The sequence below is a fragment of the Strix uralensis genome, chromosome 11 (assembly GCF_047716275.1).
Source record: "Strix uralensis isolate ZFMK-TIS-50842 chromosome 11, bStrUra1, whole genome shotgun sequence".
NCBI classification, from domain to species: Eukaryota; Metazoa; Chordata; class Aves; order Strigiformes; family Strigidae; genus Strix; species Strix uralensis.
Genome location: NC_133982.1, coordinates 14152472 through 14172257, shown reverse-complemented (window position 1 = coordinate 14172257; position 19786 = coordinate 14152472). Strand labels below are relative to the sequence as shown.

Genomic DNA, 19786 nt, shown 5'->3' with positions numbered 1-19786 from the left:
CTTCTAATTAGTATCTGTCAAAAGATCATTAATCCCACTTAATCAGAACAAAGCTGCAGAATTCAAGGATTCATCAAAAGGTAATCGCAAACAATAACCCAGATATGCAAGATTTTCTCCATCATGCAACACTGCTGTCCCTACATCCCATTCTCTATCACTGTGTAGTGTCTGACATTCATTCTGCATCCATGCTGCAAAAGAGCAGGAGACTTTCATATTAAACAGTACCCGGGAGCAAAGGGATTTCAAGATAAAAATCTTCTGAGCTAAGTGTGAGAAACACGGGTCAATCAGAAGAGATCTCCACTACTGAGGAGACTAATGAAAAATTTAATCTTAAACTTCTATCAGTAGCCACGTAAGAAACCTCTTCGCCCCCTAACTTGCTGAGGAGCATATTTTAGTGCCCAGATTATCATTACTTCTAGGTAACTCAGCTAGCCAGACCATCACACTTTCTTCCAAGCCTCCCATCTCAGACACACACCTGTTCTCACTATAGACATTTTTGTACTAATACCCAGGGCAGCATTAAATTACTTTAGATAGAGTCACTTCCACATTCCACCCTCAAACTCCCCTCCGAGAAGTCATCAGTCACTCTCAGCTTTCACACTTCAGTAATTTTGGAATCAACAGGAAATGGAGATCAATTGTGATTTTACTAACTCAATAATGACTCATCATTCAACTCCCCTTAGCCTTCACATTTCATCTGTGAAGAGACAGGATAGCGAGGCCAAATTAAAAATAGCAAATCTGGCTCACACACAATTAACACGCACTTGTCCATTAGATTTGCCATGGACTGTGACATATTTGGGCATCTTGAGATATCACCACATTATGACCAACTCTTACCTCCCTGTCAGATTTCAAATGCAGATACAATACCTTAACCAGGAAGAATAATCAATAAAATTTATTATATAAACCCATTGTACCACATTCTATAACATCCACCACTCAGTTTGAACATGCCTAAACAAGAGTTAACTCTGCCTACCAGTGCCCCTAACTAGTGGCAACGAATCTTCTATTCTTTATATTATGAGAATACTCTCAAATCATTAATTTTTCTCCTTACATAACCTCCAAGTCAAAAAAAAAAATTGCATGAAATTAAGTCAATAAAAACAATTATTTCATTTACAAAAATAGAAAATCATTTTATATAAACCACTTAACTGCATTCTTCTAAAAATAAATTTAATTACAAATCTAACATGAAATTATAACAGCATATATTAGGGCAAATGCCTACTGTAATTTAAATAAAATAAAAATAGTAAGCATATAATTTACACAAAAAAGTTTGGGCTGGTGAATTTACTGTTCAGTGCTCTCTTGGAGCCACCCTTTGTTGAAATATCAAGATAGTTTTCACATTCAATAGCTACTTCTGCAAGTGCCTCATTTCAGTTTACTCAATCCGTTCAGTTCAACAAGCACTTAATCCCAAATTTAAAAGGACTCCTGCATAGAAACCTGTGAAGTAGTCAGTGGGCAAGATCTATTAGCTCTAAACTTCTGAAAAACAATGACAAACCATTTTTTCTGTTGATGTTTCTTTAAATCATGCCTGCCCATCATACTTGAAGTTTTAATTCTCATAATTCAGATTTTCTGCATTTCAATTAAAATTCCATTTTCCATCCAAATAAAAAAATAACACAAATGAGAAGTAATCTACCAGAAAATACATCATTTGCCATTTTGTCACTTAAAAATGTGAAAATTAAGGATCTGAGTAAATGTATCCAAGGCATCTAATCATTTACATGAATGTGTAGAAATAGCAAATGCTTTTCACTGGCAAAAAAGCCTGTACTTTCCAAAAAGGTTGTATTTGCTAATCAAGGTGTTCTAACAGCTGTGAGCCAATAAAAAAAATCCAGCTAAAAATATGCAAAATGAGATTAAAACTGTGTATTTAAAGCAATCTCTTCCTGCTTGCTGTTTTAACTCACTATGAAAATCACTCCATCTCAATAAAAGAGAAAAAATTTTAATACGCTAGTAGTGCTCTGAGGCCTTCATACTAAAGAATAAACTCAAAGGATAAATTGGACCAAAATTCATGACATTTCCCCCAGAAGGTTATGAAACTATATAGAGTTGTAGTGCCCAATAGAAGCATCAGAATTGTTAATTCTGTAAAACTACCACATTCATCAAGCACTCAATCCGCAGCTTTTGTTGAAGCATGTCTTTGCTAAACAAACTCCCCATATTTCAACAAAAATAATTCAGCTACTTGGAGAAGATGGCTGGATGGTCACACACCAATCGTCATGTTCAGATTCACAGCCATTTCAGTAAGAAGCCCCTGCCTTTGGCAGCTGCCCCTTGCTGGTTGCAATGCTGCACCTCAGAGCTGATGCAGAGACACTTCATCCACATACCAAATGCTCCCTAACCTGGAGGAAGTATTTCCCCTTCCAGTCCCAAAGTCCCGCGTGATGCACGCCTAAGTCACCAAAACCCACCTTTCGTGGTACAGACATGAAAAGCAGAGAGTAACTGCTCGTTGGAGAACTGTGCTAAAGCAACCGTTTGTTTTGCTTTGCCATCACCCCATTCTCAACCACACAATCCCATCCCCTCAGGCTCCCATCGTGCCCTTCCATGAACCAGTTTAACTCGCTAGTTAAATCAGCTGAGAGGAAAATGAACTCTTCCACCATCTGAACATCTCAGCAGTTACAACTGTGCACAGCATCCCACAGACCCACAGCCTAAAACTACATTTATCACTTTCTGGGCACCAGGCTCAACACCAACAAAGCCAGCCTTGCAGTCATGCTCTTCTTCAACCAAGACATCAAGGAGCGACATAGCAACCATGCGACACCATCGACAGGTTGAGTATTGCTGGAGAGGGAGAACAGAGGGGGATATACCCAACCAGGGTATGCAGACATCGTAAAAGCAGCTCCCTCCCCCTGCAAAAATCAGTGGACATGGCAATTATGTCCTCAGCCCCTCTGCTCTTCACTTCTGCCCCACTTGTTTCTCCCTAATCAAACAGAATTCACATCACTTCATCTTACCAGGTCTGGGGGAAGCTGCGAGGGTGTTAAAGATGAACTCGAGACATGAGACACTATGAGCAGTGACAGTCATCCTGAGGTCAGCACAGTATTTTGATACTGCAGTAAACAAGGCCTGTGGCCATACATGCAACAAACAAGAAACACTAAAGAGCTGCACACTTCTGTGAGCGGTTGCTCCTGGAGAATGAGGAGAAGTCCTATGGAACGAACAGACAGCATCACAGCACATCCTCACAGGGAGGCCAAACCATGCTCAAACAACCTCAACTTTTGTTTCATTCTAACTGCATGTGACACCAGGTAATCTCAACAGTCGCCTGTGAAGATCTGGTGTTTATTTTTAGTGTAATGTACTATCTCCTTATGAGCCAGCTGATTCCAACACCCCCATCCTCATACTTCTGCTGCTTCAAACGCCTGACAATGCACAGCTTCCCAGCGAAAGTGCCATCACCTGGATGACAAAGTCACTTGAGCATCTGATGTCAAGTCAGTGTTCTAAAAACAAAGCCCCTTAACCACCCCTCAAGGATAGCATTTCTGTATTTTACAAATGGGGAGGGAAATACAAACACCCGGAGGAGGAATACAATTTCTTCCCAACCCTTGCATACTGTCAGCTTCTGAAGCACGAGATGTGATCACTCCCTATTTTAGCATGCATGACTACCAATGTTGTTGCTCACAAAAATTATCTGTCCCTTTTTAAAATCCAGTTACAGTATTTACCTTCAGGCTTTTCTACCCAACTAGTGGATGGATAGAGGTGAATGCATTGATAAGAACATCTTGCTAAGCTTTATTTGCTGTTCATAAAAAAAAACAAAGAGACCCTTGCTCTCAGTTTATACTTGTCAAATCAGTGCTTAAACAAAACCAAATCTGGAAAGAAAAACAAATGTGAACACAACTGTGTGGCATTACGATACAACATCCGATTCCCACATTCCAATTCTCTCACTCTCAAACACTGCAATGTATTGCAGACAAATTTAAAAATAAAGTCACTGATATCAACTACAAAAACATCAAGAAAATCCTCAAACAATGCTGGCTTAGCCAGTGGAATGTGTAATTCTTGTCTTCACACTATCACTTTCTTTCATGAAAAATACTAGAAATATCATTTTGCCAGGTTAACCAACTCTGACTTCAATCTTGCTGACATTTCTTAAGTGTAGCTGAATAATTCCATTCATATGCTAATTGTACAATAAACCGTGAGTAGCAGCACTTGCAGAGACTCCCTCACAGAAATGAGCATTTACTCTGCCCAAGTCTAATCAGCAGTGACGTATCTGAAATGAAACAAGGCCCAAAAGGTACAGCCCCAACAATTTACAGAAGGCATATTTTCAGCCTTGGTGCTGTTTTTTAATTTTACTTTATGGGGTATTCTTAAATATTAAAGAGATGAAAGAATTGAGAACTGAGATTGCATCTGTTGCCATCACAATTTAACCACAGTCCATGTATTTATACAGTGGAATCTCCAAAATAACACTGCATCTGTTAAGATGACAGTGTTTTTCCATGGGCTGTGCTGTGTTATAGCGGAGTTACTCCAAAGCTATTGCTTTTGAAGTGCTGATTGCGATCCACCCCAAATTCTTTTTGTAATCTTCCTCAAATGTGTTGAATTGTAAAGCTGTTGTTTCTCAGTATGGCTTGGGAACAACAAAACCCTAATACATCTCATCAGTGGGCATTTGGCACTAAAGCCTTACAGCTAATGCAACATGTTTCTTTAAACAATGAACTACCGAGAGATACACAAAACACAAACCATGTAAAAACAGATGTCCTTTTCACACATGTTTCTGCTGAAGTCCAGAACCACTGCCACATACACACACACTCAAATGCATTTCTCTCTCTGTGCCTTATTTCTGTAGGATAACAACTGAACCAACTTGAAAGGACCTTTGTTCATTCACTGGTAACACTGGCCACATTTTAGAACCACAACCCAGCGAAGCATATGTAAGCTTGAATTTTAAAAGGGACTCTCATAACCTAATTTAAGTATTAAATACATATTACATCCCCCTTGTTGAGACACAGTATCAACGAAAATATTTGTCCACATAGTCAGCCTACTCGAATACGACAAAAATACAAACATTTTATTAGCGCACAAACAAAGGAAACAAACATACAACCAAAACCTCCAGTCACTCCCAGACAGGACCCAGGCAGGCTCAAGTCACAGTCTCAAACCAAGTCAAGTCTCAAGTTTGGAACAACAAACGTGCTTTTCTTAAACCCCATTTTTGCTCTTTTGTACAGTAACAACTGCATAGACTCAACCTCCATCGTGGGTGTAGCCACTGGAAGAGCTGCAAGGGAATATAAGCATAACTTATTGAAACAAAATCTCCGTACCCAAGGTGCATGAGCAACAGGACTAACAGACCCTTCGACTTTTGGCATCCTTCTCCACACACAAATGGTCATACATCTTACTGGTTTGCAACTTTCCTTCTGCCAGTCTTAGTACCTCTCAGGTCCAATGACAAGGAACAAAGTACACACAATAACAGTAACTTACACACATCTCTTAACACAGCTGGATGTTCATTCCCTCCGTACTTCGCAGGAGATGTGGCATTTGCAAGGGACCAATAAAATGTACATCCATCTCAAAAAAACAAAACAACACAAAACTTTAGCCACAATGAACTGCAAGATAATGTTAACTGCAATCAATACAGAACCACAAGCTGCTTCCACCTGCTGGGGATACAGAACCATTGGAGAGAAGCAGCAGCTAAAAATCCCATCATGGCAGCCAGGCACCATGGCAATTCCAGTGGGATCCCCACTCCAGCCCAGTGGGTCTGTGAACTCTTAACAGTTTGTGCCATCATCATGTTAAGTGTCTCTCAGCACTGGTTCTCAGTTAAAAGAAAAGTAGAACCACCTGAAAACTTAATGAGAACAATCCACACCATTTAACTCCATTGGTATTTTGGAGAACAAACCAAATCCCCAGTGGGATACATGAAATTTGACTGAAGATGACAACACTAACAATTTAACTACACATCAGAAGCCCCAGGAGAGAATAACAATAACACAGCAATGAAAGTAATTTCTGCCCTGGCAAAAAGCACAGGGGATAGGACAAACAAGGTATTTCCATTGCAATATCAACTCTAACACTACAGCCGAATGTTACTCTTAATACCAGCTGAGCAGTGCAGGCACGTGTGTGTTCCAACAGTGCAGCGCCAGTGCCTTCACTTCTTCTGCCAGGTATCTGCAATGTGCTTTTAAGCCTTTCAAGGTACATACCACTCTCACATGGAGGGACCCAAGGGGATGTGACAAGAGCAGCAGAGAAGCTAAACATACTATTTGTAGAAGGACAAAATGTGGAGATGACTCTAAACTGAAGGCAATGCAGATAATGAGGAAACCACTCCAAGACTTTTCTCCAAAATGCTGTACCCATTTGATTAAGACTTAAGATTTGAATTATCAATCTCTGTTAAGACCTTCCACTTTCAAAAAAACTTCTGATTATTTTGAGGGCTGCTCCATCACAGCATTTTAGGGTTTCTTCTACACCATAAACCATTTTGGAAACTTGCTTCTCAAATATAATGTCTATAAAATCAGAAAAAACAGTACTGTGTCCATTTCTATTTGGGGAAACTAGTTTTGCACCCAAGATATCTGGAATTCTCCTTCCCTACCAGTAGCCATTCCCAAACACAACAGATCAGCTCTTGCGAAGTTCTCCTGTGCATACGTATCAGGAAGACTTCTCAAGCTGAGTACCACGATCCATAAGCAAACCAGATACAGTATCCCACTAAGTATAATGGAGACCCTCCTAGCACCTTGCTAAAACACCTCTTACAAAACCACAGCAATGCTACCAAAAAAAAGTAAATAAAAGACTATGATGCTATCCTAACCTTACCAACACACAGCTACTGGCAGACCCTTTCAACTGCTGTGCTTACAGAAGTTTCATACCATAAATACTTTCCACGTTTCAGCAGAAATGTGTATATAACTGAATACAAAGTGAGCACCTTAGACCTCCCTGCCACTTCATCTCATCTGTCTTGCATAAGAACTGCCACTATAACACAGTTTGAAGATAATGATGTGCTCCATACTTGAGAATCACACATTCAGCTGCAGCTACCTACTGTATTCCAGTAGTAACAAATGGAAGAGATACTTCAAAGAGCACATTATCCCAGCTCTAATTTATGCATGCTCCCTCTTACCATCAAGCCATTTATTTTAAACCTGTCAGATATACTTGTAATGTAGCATCATGAATAATTTAAAAAGTAATCTGTATAAACCAAGTTTATAAACTTAACAGCAGGTACAGTACCTTTCATTCAAGCAGACTGCTCTCTGATAAAGTACAAGGGATCTTTGACTACTTCAGCATGTATTCATTTCATGCATTCTGAACTTCAAAAAATTCTTTCCTGCCTCCAATCAAACCCTCCACTTGTATAAGTAGCTGACTTAAATGAGTAGTGTACTAATTTGTGAATTCTTCATACTGAAGGAGAAAAACTATCAAGATTGTAGAAACAATCATTAAAAATGACCCACCACCCATTCAACAGCAGGAAAAAACCCACACATTTAAAGTTTGCCTCAAGCATTAAGAAGTCTAATATTCTCTCCATTCGCCTGATGTTGTCACATTCTGCCACTGCTCCCTTCCACAGGGAGAAGGGGTGTTCAGCAAAAAACTCCAAAAAAAGCCCACCTGTTAAGAGAAAGTGTTTTGATCAGAGTTGATGCTCACACTTCCAAGTAAACAGAGCTATCTTTACAGCATGTAATGGCACCAATAAGAGGTTTGCAGATAACACTCGCCCTGACTGGTCACAGAGCTGTTTCAGTAACATGTGCCTGACTGGCAACACACAGCAAACGGAACTCATTAGGTCACTGGACTTGCCCAAAACACACATCTTCACAAACTAAGTATTTACAAAAGCAGGACACACACCTATTTTATGAACTATTACAGTAAAGCATACATGTGCAGTTGACCGATTTCCTCCTTAAAAAGTTTCTTATTTGTGTAATGTACACTTTTTCTTAAGTCAACAGCATAGCAAGAAGTTCTTAAAGCACAATCTGGTCAGCACTTCTCTTCAATGACAATCTTAATGTGCATTATTGCTTCAAGTTATTACTAAAATGACTGTGTTGCTACAAAAGCATACATTTGCTGTTCTACCAAAATATTTACTAAGTGGATTCGTTCTTCTAGAGGAATAATCTTAGTACTTTATTGGGGTGTAAGGTGCCTTATCACTGAGTAGGTCAAAGACAGCAGTCTCCTTGAAAAACTATCAGGGGAGTCACTGAAACTTACAGATGCTTATTTCTGCTCATATCATCAAATTTACCAAGAAAGAAACAGAGTAGTAGGAAATTGAGATGTTTGGATATTCCAAAATTACTAAATAAATAAAATTATATGACATTAAAGCTTACAAGTCATGCAAATCAATCTGTAAATAAAGAAATAACAATTCTGCTTTTCAGCACATTTTAAATAACCTGGTGCCGCTTCTTGACGATCTCAACATTGAAGTAGTTAATTGATGTCTTGAAAGATATCCTAAGGGAACTGCTCATATTTAGCATTTGCAAAGGTTAAAAAGCAAAACTTTCACTGATAAATTAAAGTTAAACCTTCACAATACACCACCATGCTAACACCAGTTTTGTGAGAATGCATCTCCTTAATTAATGAATAAATCAAACTATTATCAAACTTATTTAGCAGAAACAACCAGTCCTGCCTAAAGGAATTAGAGCCTATTTTTGAGTTTGAAACTGGGTACAGCTCTGTCTGCAGAGCACAGAAATATATAAATGAACACTGTATGTTGCTAATCGTTTGCTGGTCCTCAAAGTTTGACCCAGACAGTTCTGGACACAAAAAAGACAAATATAGTACTACAGAAATCAGTCCAGATTGTACCTGTCATGACTTGGCTAAGAGGGAAAATAACAACCAAAAAACCCCACACAGGACAGGCTGACTAACAACCACAAATGTGTCTTCATCAACTACTGTTTGTTGAGTTCTGCTTTTGTACAATACAAAAAAATTTGAAACTATTCTTTTTAAAGTGGCTTTCATAAATCATAAAAACTAATCCAACTAACCTACACAAAGGAGCTGTCTATACAATTTAGTGATAGAAAAATTATACATGTCAAATATATCAAAATACTAAAACAGTATTTCTACCTTTCAAACACATCATTGCATTCCTGAAGTCTTTCTGAACACAGAACTCTTAAAAGCAGCATGTTCCATTACCACCTAAGCCCAGAAACCTTAAAAGCTCAACTGTGTCAGAAAGATCTGAAATAAACTGAAACTACAAATCTGCAACAACTTTAATTATGAGACTCTCGAGACAATTACTCAAACTGCAGCTTTTTTTAAAATTTAGCATACACAATAGTTTTCAATAATAAACTGCAGTTTATCCATTCCTATGTGCGCACTCACACATATAAATAAAAAACAGCTGCTACTTGATAACACCACAAAGCATTTCCAAATGCGAAAGCTTTACACTAAAATCCAAATAAAGTATTTAATTTCATAAACCAAAGCTTAAAGAACTTTTTCAGAAAGTTGCCATTGCTTCTCAGTCATTGCCTTTTCAAGAAAGTAAAATAATGCTCATGAAGTTTATTAACTACAGATAATCTAAACAGTCTAATTTTTTAAAAAATAATTTAATTCAGCACATTTTGTAAGTTATGAACTTTAGGGCCATTACAGATGATGAGCTAGGTAAGTAGTTTTCTGTGTGGGATCATAAAGTTAACATCCACTGTGAGAAAAACAGGTTTCCTGCATATATTATTTCCTCTCTCTCTCAAAGTTCAGGACCATAAACAAACTTCTCTACAATGAAGTTTGCAGTAGCTCACAATTCACACAGATGGAACATACATACAATATAATTAATCATTTAACAGAACTGCCTCTTCTGGTCTCAGAGAATTAGTAGGTCCAGTGATCACTGGTAAAATCTACCTCAGCAAAAAAAAAAAAAAAAAAAAAAAATTACTGGGGAAGAAAAAAAGCTTCAGTTAAACATCAATTGAAATAGTCCTTTAAAGCTAACAGTTTCAGCCCAGAAATGTATTTATGTATTTTAATTCTAGATGTTAGATACTTAAAAAAAATTCTCCTCACTGAAGACATTCTCCTCCAAGATTTTCTTACTAAGTGCCAGTTTAGCAGAAAATTAAACAGGATTTGAATCAACTTTTCCCAAGGTAACATATACTGATAGAAATTAATTATTTACCAATGAAGACAGCTTCAAAAATCATCACATGGAAATTCCTCAACAGTAGATTTTGCGTGTATATTTCAAGATTAAAACAATTTCAGTGTCACGGGAGCTGTGCTTTAACTATACTCTAGAATTAGTTTGAAGGAACAACTGGTCAGGGAAAAGCTGACATAAAAACTAACATAACAGTTTATCAAATCTGAGCAATTTCCCTATTAAACCCAATAAATCATGCCTTCTGTTGTACTGAATTTAAACTAATTGATCTGTCTTCTCACTCTCTGTAGCCCCTTCCTTTCCTCACTTCTCACAACATACTTAAGAACTAAGTTAAAGTTCCTTCACTTTACACAGAGTATTTCTCTCTCAAAAGTTGGTTCAGCACTGAAACTTCTAACATACATCTTCTTTCCACACCCATTCCTCTGCCTTCTCACATTCTCAACACATTTTGCCTGATATTAGCTAAGTCACTACCATTTCCTAACCCTTTCAGTTTCTGAGTCATGCAAGCCTTTGCTCCAGTTCTGGTATGGAAATGCTTTGAAAGTACAATCTAACACAACCAAAAAAGTCAAAGTACTGCCGGGCTCACTGCTCCTTCCCATGGACTCCAATCACCATCACTCCCTGAACACTTTCCTCCTCTCCTCTTTCTGGTGAACCCGGCTGACACCAATTCCTTAAATGCTCTGGCATTTTCTATTCACAACCTCAATTACAGGAGGAATTATCCAACTCCCAGTAACAACCTTCACTAACCACTAGGCGTATATGGCAACGCTGATGTGAAAGCTAGGTGTGTGTAACACTGACACTCGGGAGGTCATGAGGGTTTTTACTAAGCAACCTGGGAGAGAGATTAAACACACAGCATGAGCTACTGTTTATTAACACCAGAAACACAAAATATAACCTGGATAGACAAACAAAAGCTCAGAGCTAACATGAACAGATCCATCAAGATATCCATCAGTCTGAAGTATTATCAAACCTAAAACCACTATTTTTATTCTAAATGTTTAACTCATTCCCTTCTAGACATTCCCTTTGTAAACTTACACGAGGGTGAAAATCAAAACCCCATCAAGCTCAAGGTAGAAAACACTCTGTTTACGTTTCATCTTAAACCCACCCCAAGGATGAAAGAGTCTCCAGCAGTTGTAGCTTTATACATCAAATGCAGTTACACCAGCACATACTTCATCATAATCAAGGGTCTTTTTATTTTTGTGCTGTTCTAAAGAAAATCTTAGGAAATTCTCAGAATTTTTTTATGACTGTTTTTCAATCAGAAGCTTTCCACTGAAGCTACCTGCATTTTAAAGAGGTTTCTGTCATATAACCACAAACAGATTTTAGATAATTTAGCATTAAAGGGATGGGTCTCTCCCCTCCAGTTGTAACTCCTTTGTATTCCTATTTAGGAATGCCTTGCTTGTTTGACCGAAAATGGAAGTGCCTTTTAGCTACGACACAGTATATATGAAAAACAAATAAAAATTAAGATTAATCTTCCTTCCACTATTGTGGGGAGAGAGAAGAATATGAAGAGATGCAAAACATCTGCTCTGGAGATCATTTTTCCCCCTAACAGCAAAATTCTTTCAGCAATAACTCATGAAAACAAAGGCTATTAAACTGTAAACTACAAAGACGATCGATTAGAGACAGTATTCAGCTAAAACAAGTTTTTCAGCATATCTTCCCATATTTAAATGCTTAGATCTTCTTCAGAAGAAGATATTTCATTTGGGAGGTTCTTAATTGGGTCATTTTAGCTAAGTGGAAACCGCAAACACTTCAGAGGACTGGAACCTAAAACCCTAACATACTGTTCCTGTGTTATTTTATTGCCAGAGCTGGGCGAGCATTTTTATTTGAAGGTGTTCTGTACCAGGTAAGACAAGAAAAAAAAATTGTAAGCGTGTATCCTAGCCGTTTAAGGACACACCAGATCTCCTCCTTCTCTCCTGCTCTGTTTCTCCACACTATTCGATCCTGTGTAAGCCCTTCCCTGAAGAAGGGCACTGGGGTTTTGTTTTTAAACTCAAGAGATTAATCCTTCCTCTTGAAAACAGCTCTAGCCAAAAAGTTCAACTCGTGGAAGTAAGACTGCGGCTCTCCAGCCCTAGCTGGCCCTGCCACTACAGCGCAAAAGCCTACGTTGGGCCTTAATTTGCAAGGAGTTAATTGGCATTCACTGGCTAATGAAACACAGTATTACTCAAGACGCATTACTGACTCCATCTATGTGCTTCTTACTTTTCTTTTTTAGTTAGCCTGATTGTCAGTGCATCCAAAGAACGTGCCTTCCTTTTTAACCTGGAACTACTACTTTTAGAGAAGCCTGTCTAGCTCCTAAATTCTTTCCCTTTAGGTTTAAAATGGAGAAAAGTGATCTCTCCGTTCCTTCTCTCCAACAACGCGTATCCTTTTGAAAGCGAGAGGCACACAGCAACAGCTCAAGGAGTATGTTGAAAAACACACAGCGGAAGAAATTAAAGCAACAAGATGCAGTACGGAAACATCCCTGTTTCTGCAAACGCCGAAGGAGAGAGAGCAGTTTTTAAAATGGTTGGGCTCCAAGGCACATTTACCATCTCCCTGTCTACAGAAATACCCCAGAAAACAAGGGAAGGCTAATTTCATGCAAGAGGTCCTCAATCCAGCCTGAGTCCGACATACCAGAAGAAAACTGATCAGCACCGGGATTAATACGGTGATGATTGCAGTCTAATCAATGGCAGCGCCAGCCATCCCTGCCCCCTTTATTTCCCCCTGCGCCCGAAGGGGGCGGGCACTGCAATAGAATCACAGGTTTGAAACGCACAAAAACAAAGTCGGGGCTTTTGCAACTCCCAAGCAAGCCAGACAGACAGACACGAAACGGCAGGAGGGATCCCGGCAGCTCGGGGCGCTGGGGACCCGGCTGCTGGCAGCGCGGTCACGCACAATGAACCACGTTTTTCTCGGTGCAGCACTGGCACACACGGAGGAAGCACGGTGCTAAGTCAGCTGCACAAACCTTCATGCTAGATGCAACAACAGCTGCTTGAAAAACAAAAATCACCTTTAAGAATATAGCCCATCCCGCCATCAAACGTTTCCGTTTATGCACGAACGTAAAGTATCGACCGAGAAATTAATTTTTTAAAAAAACAACAACAGCAGACTGTGACCTTTAGATTGCGGGATGCCACCGTAATTCTGCACCCCGAGCAGAGCGAGTGAAATCCTTCCTCGGCAGTAAAGCGGCAATAAAAGGCAAGGCGCTTATTTCCAGGAATTCTTCACTCACTATGGCAGGTTATTGCATACAGCCTCTAAATATTGACAAAGATCAAGCTCTTGCCATGCGGGGAAAGCAAGCACAGTTCTTCCCAGCCTGCAAGTGTTTACTACGCAGCTCGCAGCCCTGGTTGCAGAGGTCTAGACACCGCGCCGGGCTCGGGAGGGGGGGGCACGAGTAGTACGCGGGTCAGGTGGGGGAAACACAAAGAAGGGGACGGATGGGCATCGCGACCCCCTCCTCCGGCTTGGGGGCTGCGGCTCTGCCCACCCCGTGTGTAAAAGCAGCCAGCCACCGCCGGCGAAGGAAGGGATGGGGAGGGAGACGTGCAGCCCCGGGTCGTTAAACGTGCCCGAGGAGCAGACGCGTAACAGGAGGAAAACACGCAGATCCCCGCGGGCAGGGGCGAAATCCGCTCACCGCGGCGGGAAACGGCGCGCGCCGCGGAAGCCCCTCACACACACCCAACACACACACCCAGCGAGCCCCTCTCATACCCGCCGGGAACCCTCCCCACACACCACACACACACACACAGGGAACCCCCACACACACCCAACACACAGGGAGCCCCTCACATACCCTCCGGGAGCCCCTCACACACAGAGACACACAGGGAGCCCCTCACCCACACCCCCCCCACACACACGGAGCTCCTCACCCACACCCCCACACACTCAGAGGGAGCCCCTCACACACACACCCCACACACACACCCCCCACACACAGAGGGAGTCCCCCACACACCCCACACACACACACCCCGGGAGCCCCTCACACACATGCACACCCACACAGGGAGCCCCTCACACACATGCACACCCCCCCACACACAGGGAGCCCCTCACACACATGCACACCCCCCCACACACAGGGAGCCCCTCACACACATGCACACCCCCCCACACACAGGGAGCCCCTCACACACATGCACACCCCCCCACACACAGGGAGCCCCTCACACACATGCACACCCCCCCACACACAGGGAGCCCCTCACACACAACACCTCGACACACACAACAGCCCCCACACACACAGGGAGCCCCTCACACACAACACCTCGACACACACAACAGCCCCCACACACACAGGGAGCCCCTCACACACAACACCTCGACACACACAACAGCCCCCACACACACAGGGAGCCCCTCACACACAACACCTCGACACACACAACAGCCCCCACACACACAGGGAGCCCCTCACACACAACACCTCGACACACACAACAGCCCCCACACACACAGGGAGCCCCTCACACACAACACCTCCACACACACAACAGCCCCCACACACACAACACTCCCCACACACATACCGGGAGCCCCTCACACTCAACAGCACACAGACTCCCCCTCAGCCCCTCACACACATACACCCCCCCAATCCACAGGGAGCCCCTCACCGACCCCCTCACACCCCCAAATCCACACAAGCAGCTGACGCCCTCACACCCCCTCACACACACACACCCCGGGGTCCCTCACACGCCCGGGGGCCCCTCGCCGACCCCCCCCCCCCCCCGCCGACACGCACCATACTCACTTTCCCCATTTGTTGGCCACAGACAAAGTGCGGCGAAGACGAGCAGAAACCCCCAGACGACGGCGAGGGACCCTCCTCCAGCGCCAGACTTCATTCCTCTTTTTTTAATTGGACAAAATCCCCCTTTCCGAAAACAAAACAAAAAAAAGTCCAAAACTGTTCGCTTTCTTTTCTCTCCCCGTCCTCTAAAAACAACGGAGGCAAAAGGCGGACGAGAAGCGGGGCAGGATAAATAAATCCACGTTGCCTCAAGAAATGAAAAAAACAAGACCCTTCGGACTGGCAAACCGGAGGGTTTTTGAGGTCCCTGGGTGTTGATCTTCCGGAGCAACCACACCAAAAATACACAGATATTCAAGATGTATTAACGGCAACAACAACAAGGCATGAAAGCCCCGGGGCGACGCTGTCTCTGGGGCGGCGGGGCGGGCTCCGGGGCGGCGGGGCGGGGGGCGCCGCCGTCTCTCCTCAGCGCTGGCTGCAGTGGTACATCGTGCACAGGAGTCGCAAACATGAGGCACATCGGGGCTGGCAGTCTGCATCTTCAACCTCCATTTTCAAACACCGCACACAGAGGCGGCGCGCAGACACACACAGAGACACAAAAACTGGGAGGGCTGCGAGGGGGGGGGGGGGGGGGGAAGGGGGGGGGGGGTGCGACCCAGACAATCTTATTACAAAACAACAACAGCTTCTCCGTCCCTCCGCGGGGGGACGGGGCTGCCCTGGCGGGATCCCCCCGGCTCCTCTCCCCGCTCAGCGAAGGGGGGGGGGGGGGGGGGAATAAAACACCCCACGCACAACCACCACCCACAACAACAACAACAACACAAGTCCGGCTGGCTGCAGAGGCTCGAAATGCGGAATTTGGAACGAAAATGAATTAAAAAGGCTTCCCCCCTACTCCTCCTCTTCCTCTCCTCGGCGCCACTGCCACAAGCTCCTTCTCAAAAAAAAAAAAAAAAAAAAAAAAAAAAAAAAAGAAAAATCCAGGACACACACACAAAGCAGCAGCAGGGCGAGCGGAGCAGCTCAGCACCCCGCCTCCTCCCCCCGCAGCTCTCCTCCTCGCATCCCTCCGAGCCGCCTTGCCATCGCGCCGGGGGCGGGGGGGGAGGGGGGGGGGAAGGACGACGACAACAACAACAACAACAACAAAAACCACCCAGCGAATTTGTAAATCCTTTTCCTTTTTTTTTTTTCTTTTTTTTTTTTTTCCCCTCTCCCTCCTCCTCTGGGTGTGCGCGCGCTGCAAACCTTCCCCTCGCGCTGCCCAGCCCAAGAAAGGGGGAGGGGGAGCCGGGAAGAGGGGTGTGTGTGTGTGTGTGTGTGTAAGCCGGGGGGGCGGCGGGGGGACGAGGAAGGCGATCCGGTTTGCTGAAGGTCAAAGCCCAGGAGCTTGTTGCGAAGGGTCTGTAGTTCCTCCGGGGAGGGAAGGGGGGGGGGGGGGGGGGGGGCGGGGGGGAAGGGTCTGCTGCTCCTCCCAATTAATTCGCCGCCGCGCTTGCAGCGGGGTTTGCAGCGCTCTGCTGCCGCGTCTCCCCCCCTTATCCTTCTCCTCCTCCGCGCTGGCTCCCTGTGCACGACGGAGAGTGAACGCTGGTAAACAAGAGCCTCGCCGCCGCTCCGCCGCGCCAGCCGCCGCCGCTGCTGCTTCTCCTCTCTGCGGCCGCACGGGGACGGGGCTCGCGCCCGCCCTCTCTCTCTCCCGCGCGCGCACGCGCCCTCTCTCGCACGGAGAGGCGCGCGCTCCCCCCCCCCCCTCACCCCCCCCTTCCTCCTCGTCCTCCTCCTCCTCCTCGTCCTCCTCCTCCTCCTCGTCCTCCTCTCCGCCGCGGGCTCCCCTCGCCCAGGCGGCGGCGGCGGCGCGCGCGGAGGCGGCGGGGCGCGAGGCAAAAGCCAGAGCGGGGCGGCTGCAGCAGCAGCGGCGAGGGGCTTGCGGCTGGGCCGGGCTCAACTGGGCCGAGCCGAGCTAGGCCGGGCCCGCCGCGCCTGCTTCGGCCTCTTGCTCCGGCGTCCTCGTTAACGGGGGAAGGGGAAAAGGAGGCGGCGACGGAGCCCTGATGGCTGCGCCGAGCATCGGAAGGAGAGCGCGGCGGGAGAGCCAACGAGCGACCCCCTGCTGGTGGAAACACCTCTGCGTGCTTCAGAAATTAAAAAAAGAGATATAAAAAGGAAGGGACCGAGTTAGGAGGAAAGAGAAACACACCGCTTTGATTTTCACACGGTCTGTTTATTCATTTACCGCGTTTAAGGGCAGTTGCTGCTCTGAGCTGAACACCGGAGAGCGCAGCCCAAGGGCTGAGCCTGAGGTGCGCCACTCTTTGGGGCGCAGCCCAGGCAAGAGCAAGCAAAAGGGGTGCCCAGGCTTGGCTCACCTCAGGGAGCAAACAAGGGCAGAACGTGTCCCCTTCCATACTCGCATCTTCAGCGAATACTTCAGTATTACCTGTTCCACGCACGTTTCTCCACTGTTTGCTAGTCTATAATGACATTGTACGCCCAGGCCCCAAATGGGGAGAGACGGGATTAGTTGAAGCAGAAAAGGTTTGGGCTTTTCGGAATCGGAAAACGTGGGCCGTGTTCCCACTGTTTCACCAAAGCTCGTAGTAGCCATGCTGCACGGCATATGGATGTCCTGAGTAATCACAGATTTGTTGCAGTACTTTGGCATTGGGAGATATCAAAATGATGCTGAAGTATAAGAAAGGCATCTGTGAGCATTAGCTATATTCTAGCTTTTAAAAAAGTGCTACATTAAGAAGTATGCAAATGTCACATTATTAATGCAAATGTCAAAATTAAGTTTTTACATTTAAACCTAAATTCATCTTGAACATCTTGTATTACAACAGCCTTCAGTTATGTTACTACATCATTTTCCTCAACCTTATACATGTTTTTCTTCATGTAGTTTGTCCATCCATTTTCACACCATTTGCCTTGTCAGAATGGTCCAGTATTATATAGCTGCACGTTAGTTCTCATACCCCTTAGGAAGGATGAAAAGGCTTTATTCTGCATCACAGAAGTTAGGGGGAAAGTCATCACTGAATACAACAGGGGCAGAATTGCCACACATGCACACCTATTCGGGACTGTGTCAATAATTCAGTAGTAATAAGTCAAAACATGGGTGTTTGCCCCTTTGGGTGGTAACACAACCTTCTCGAGATTCAGCGGAGGACAATCAGGCATTTACGTATGAAACTGTCCTGGACTGCCCTGCCTGTGTCTACCATAGACTTTATCAAACGCACGCAGGCTTTCCAGGCTTCAGTTAAATTGGACCAGAAGGATCTTCATGTCCAGTAAATTTTTACTGTTGCTCTGTACATCTGTGCCTAATACTAGTGTCGGATACTGAGCAGAACAAGTGTCCTTTCTGTGTGTATTATGGCATTGATGCAGCATAAATTGTAACGTGTTATTTACAAATTAATGTATTGTTGTGTAAAGACAGAGCTGAAGTGGGAACTGGGCGTCTATCATTTGTCATTCTGCTGCCATAAAGAACTTTTATTATTGTAAAAATAGCCTTTCTTTCATTACTTTGACGAATAGGGTACGTCATGGACAAGCACGTTGTACTGGATGCCGTACAAGCAGAGAACAAAAAGATGCGCTGTGCCCCCAAATTGCTTACAGCCTCATATAAACACAGTCCTGTAGGTGGTGTAACATAGTTTGTTTCTGGAATCTATCAGATTCTTTCAAAAGGAAAAAAAATTATAATAACAGCACAGTGTTGAACTGGAGGCATTCTCATTGCTCTCCATCCTCCCAAGCTGCCAGTGTGAAATTTGTAATCTGGAATTATTTGGCTGGATTGTGCCAGGACCTTTTGTGCTATGGAGGTACATGGGAAGAAGCCCTCTTGCTGGGAATGCTGAGATGCCCGTAGCTCTGTACTCTTAAGAGGTTAAGAGGAGAGCTGTGCCCAGTGCATTCACCTTTCCTTACCCTTCCACGCGTTCGGCAGCTTTCAGTGCCAGCCATGCACATACACACGCTCAGCTTCAGTACACACTTTTAATCAGATTCCGCTCCTGTATGTTAGCATCTTTCTCAAAGAGTGGTCTTGTTATTTTCAGTGGAAATATTTGTCAGGATTTTTCAGCATGTACAACCATAGCGTGGTTTTACCTTTGACTATGAAAACCTCAAGCAAACTGTACTACATGCACCACGTGCAAAACTAAAGAGTTATAATTTGGACAAATTAATTTTCATGGTAACGTGCAAAGGTGCTTCATGGTGAAATCTGTTTCCTTATCAATACTGTGTGCCTCTGTCTTTATCTATAGACCTGAGCAAAGGATGTTGATATGAGTGGTGAGAAGTTTTTATTTAGTGGGAACCCAGATCTGGCATTCTATTCCAGGCTGAACAATACTAAGATCCTAAAAGCAGCTTGAATAGCTTAAGCCTTTCTTTGGATTGAGAAGTGATTAAAAATGTTTTGTTGGAACTTTATCACAAGACAGCAAGACTGACTGGATATAAAAATACCCAGCCCGAAAGGGAAACATTTCAGCAAAGGGATTAAATCAGGTGGT

At 43.9% G+C, this 19786-nt stretch overlaps 1 protein-coding gene across 2 annotated transcripts in view; it reads right to left on the bottom strand.

The window, feature by feature from the left end:
* The window catches only part of IGF1R (insulin like growth factor 1 receptor), a 193837-nt gene extending 177867 nt beyond the window's left edge, over positions 1 to 15970 (bottom strand). The window contains exon 1 of one of the 2 annotated variants that reach the window (XM_074880068.1): positions 15228 to 15970. In XM_074880068.1, the coding sequence (XP_074736169.1) occupies positions 15228 to 15321 (94 nt within the window). In that variant the 5' untranslated portion in view covers positions 15322 to 15970. The remainder of the gene's footprint in view (positions 1 to 15227) is intronic. The other variant, XM_074880067.1, reaches the window with a different exon arrangement.
* Positions 15971 to 19786: the final 3816 nt, after the last annotated feature.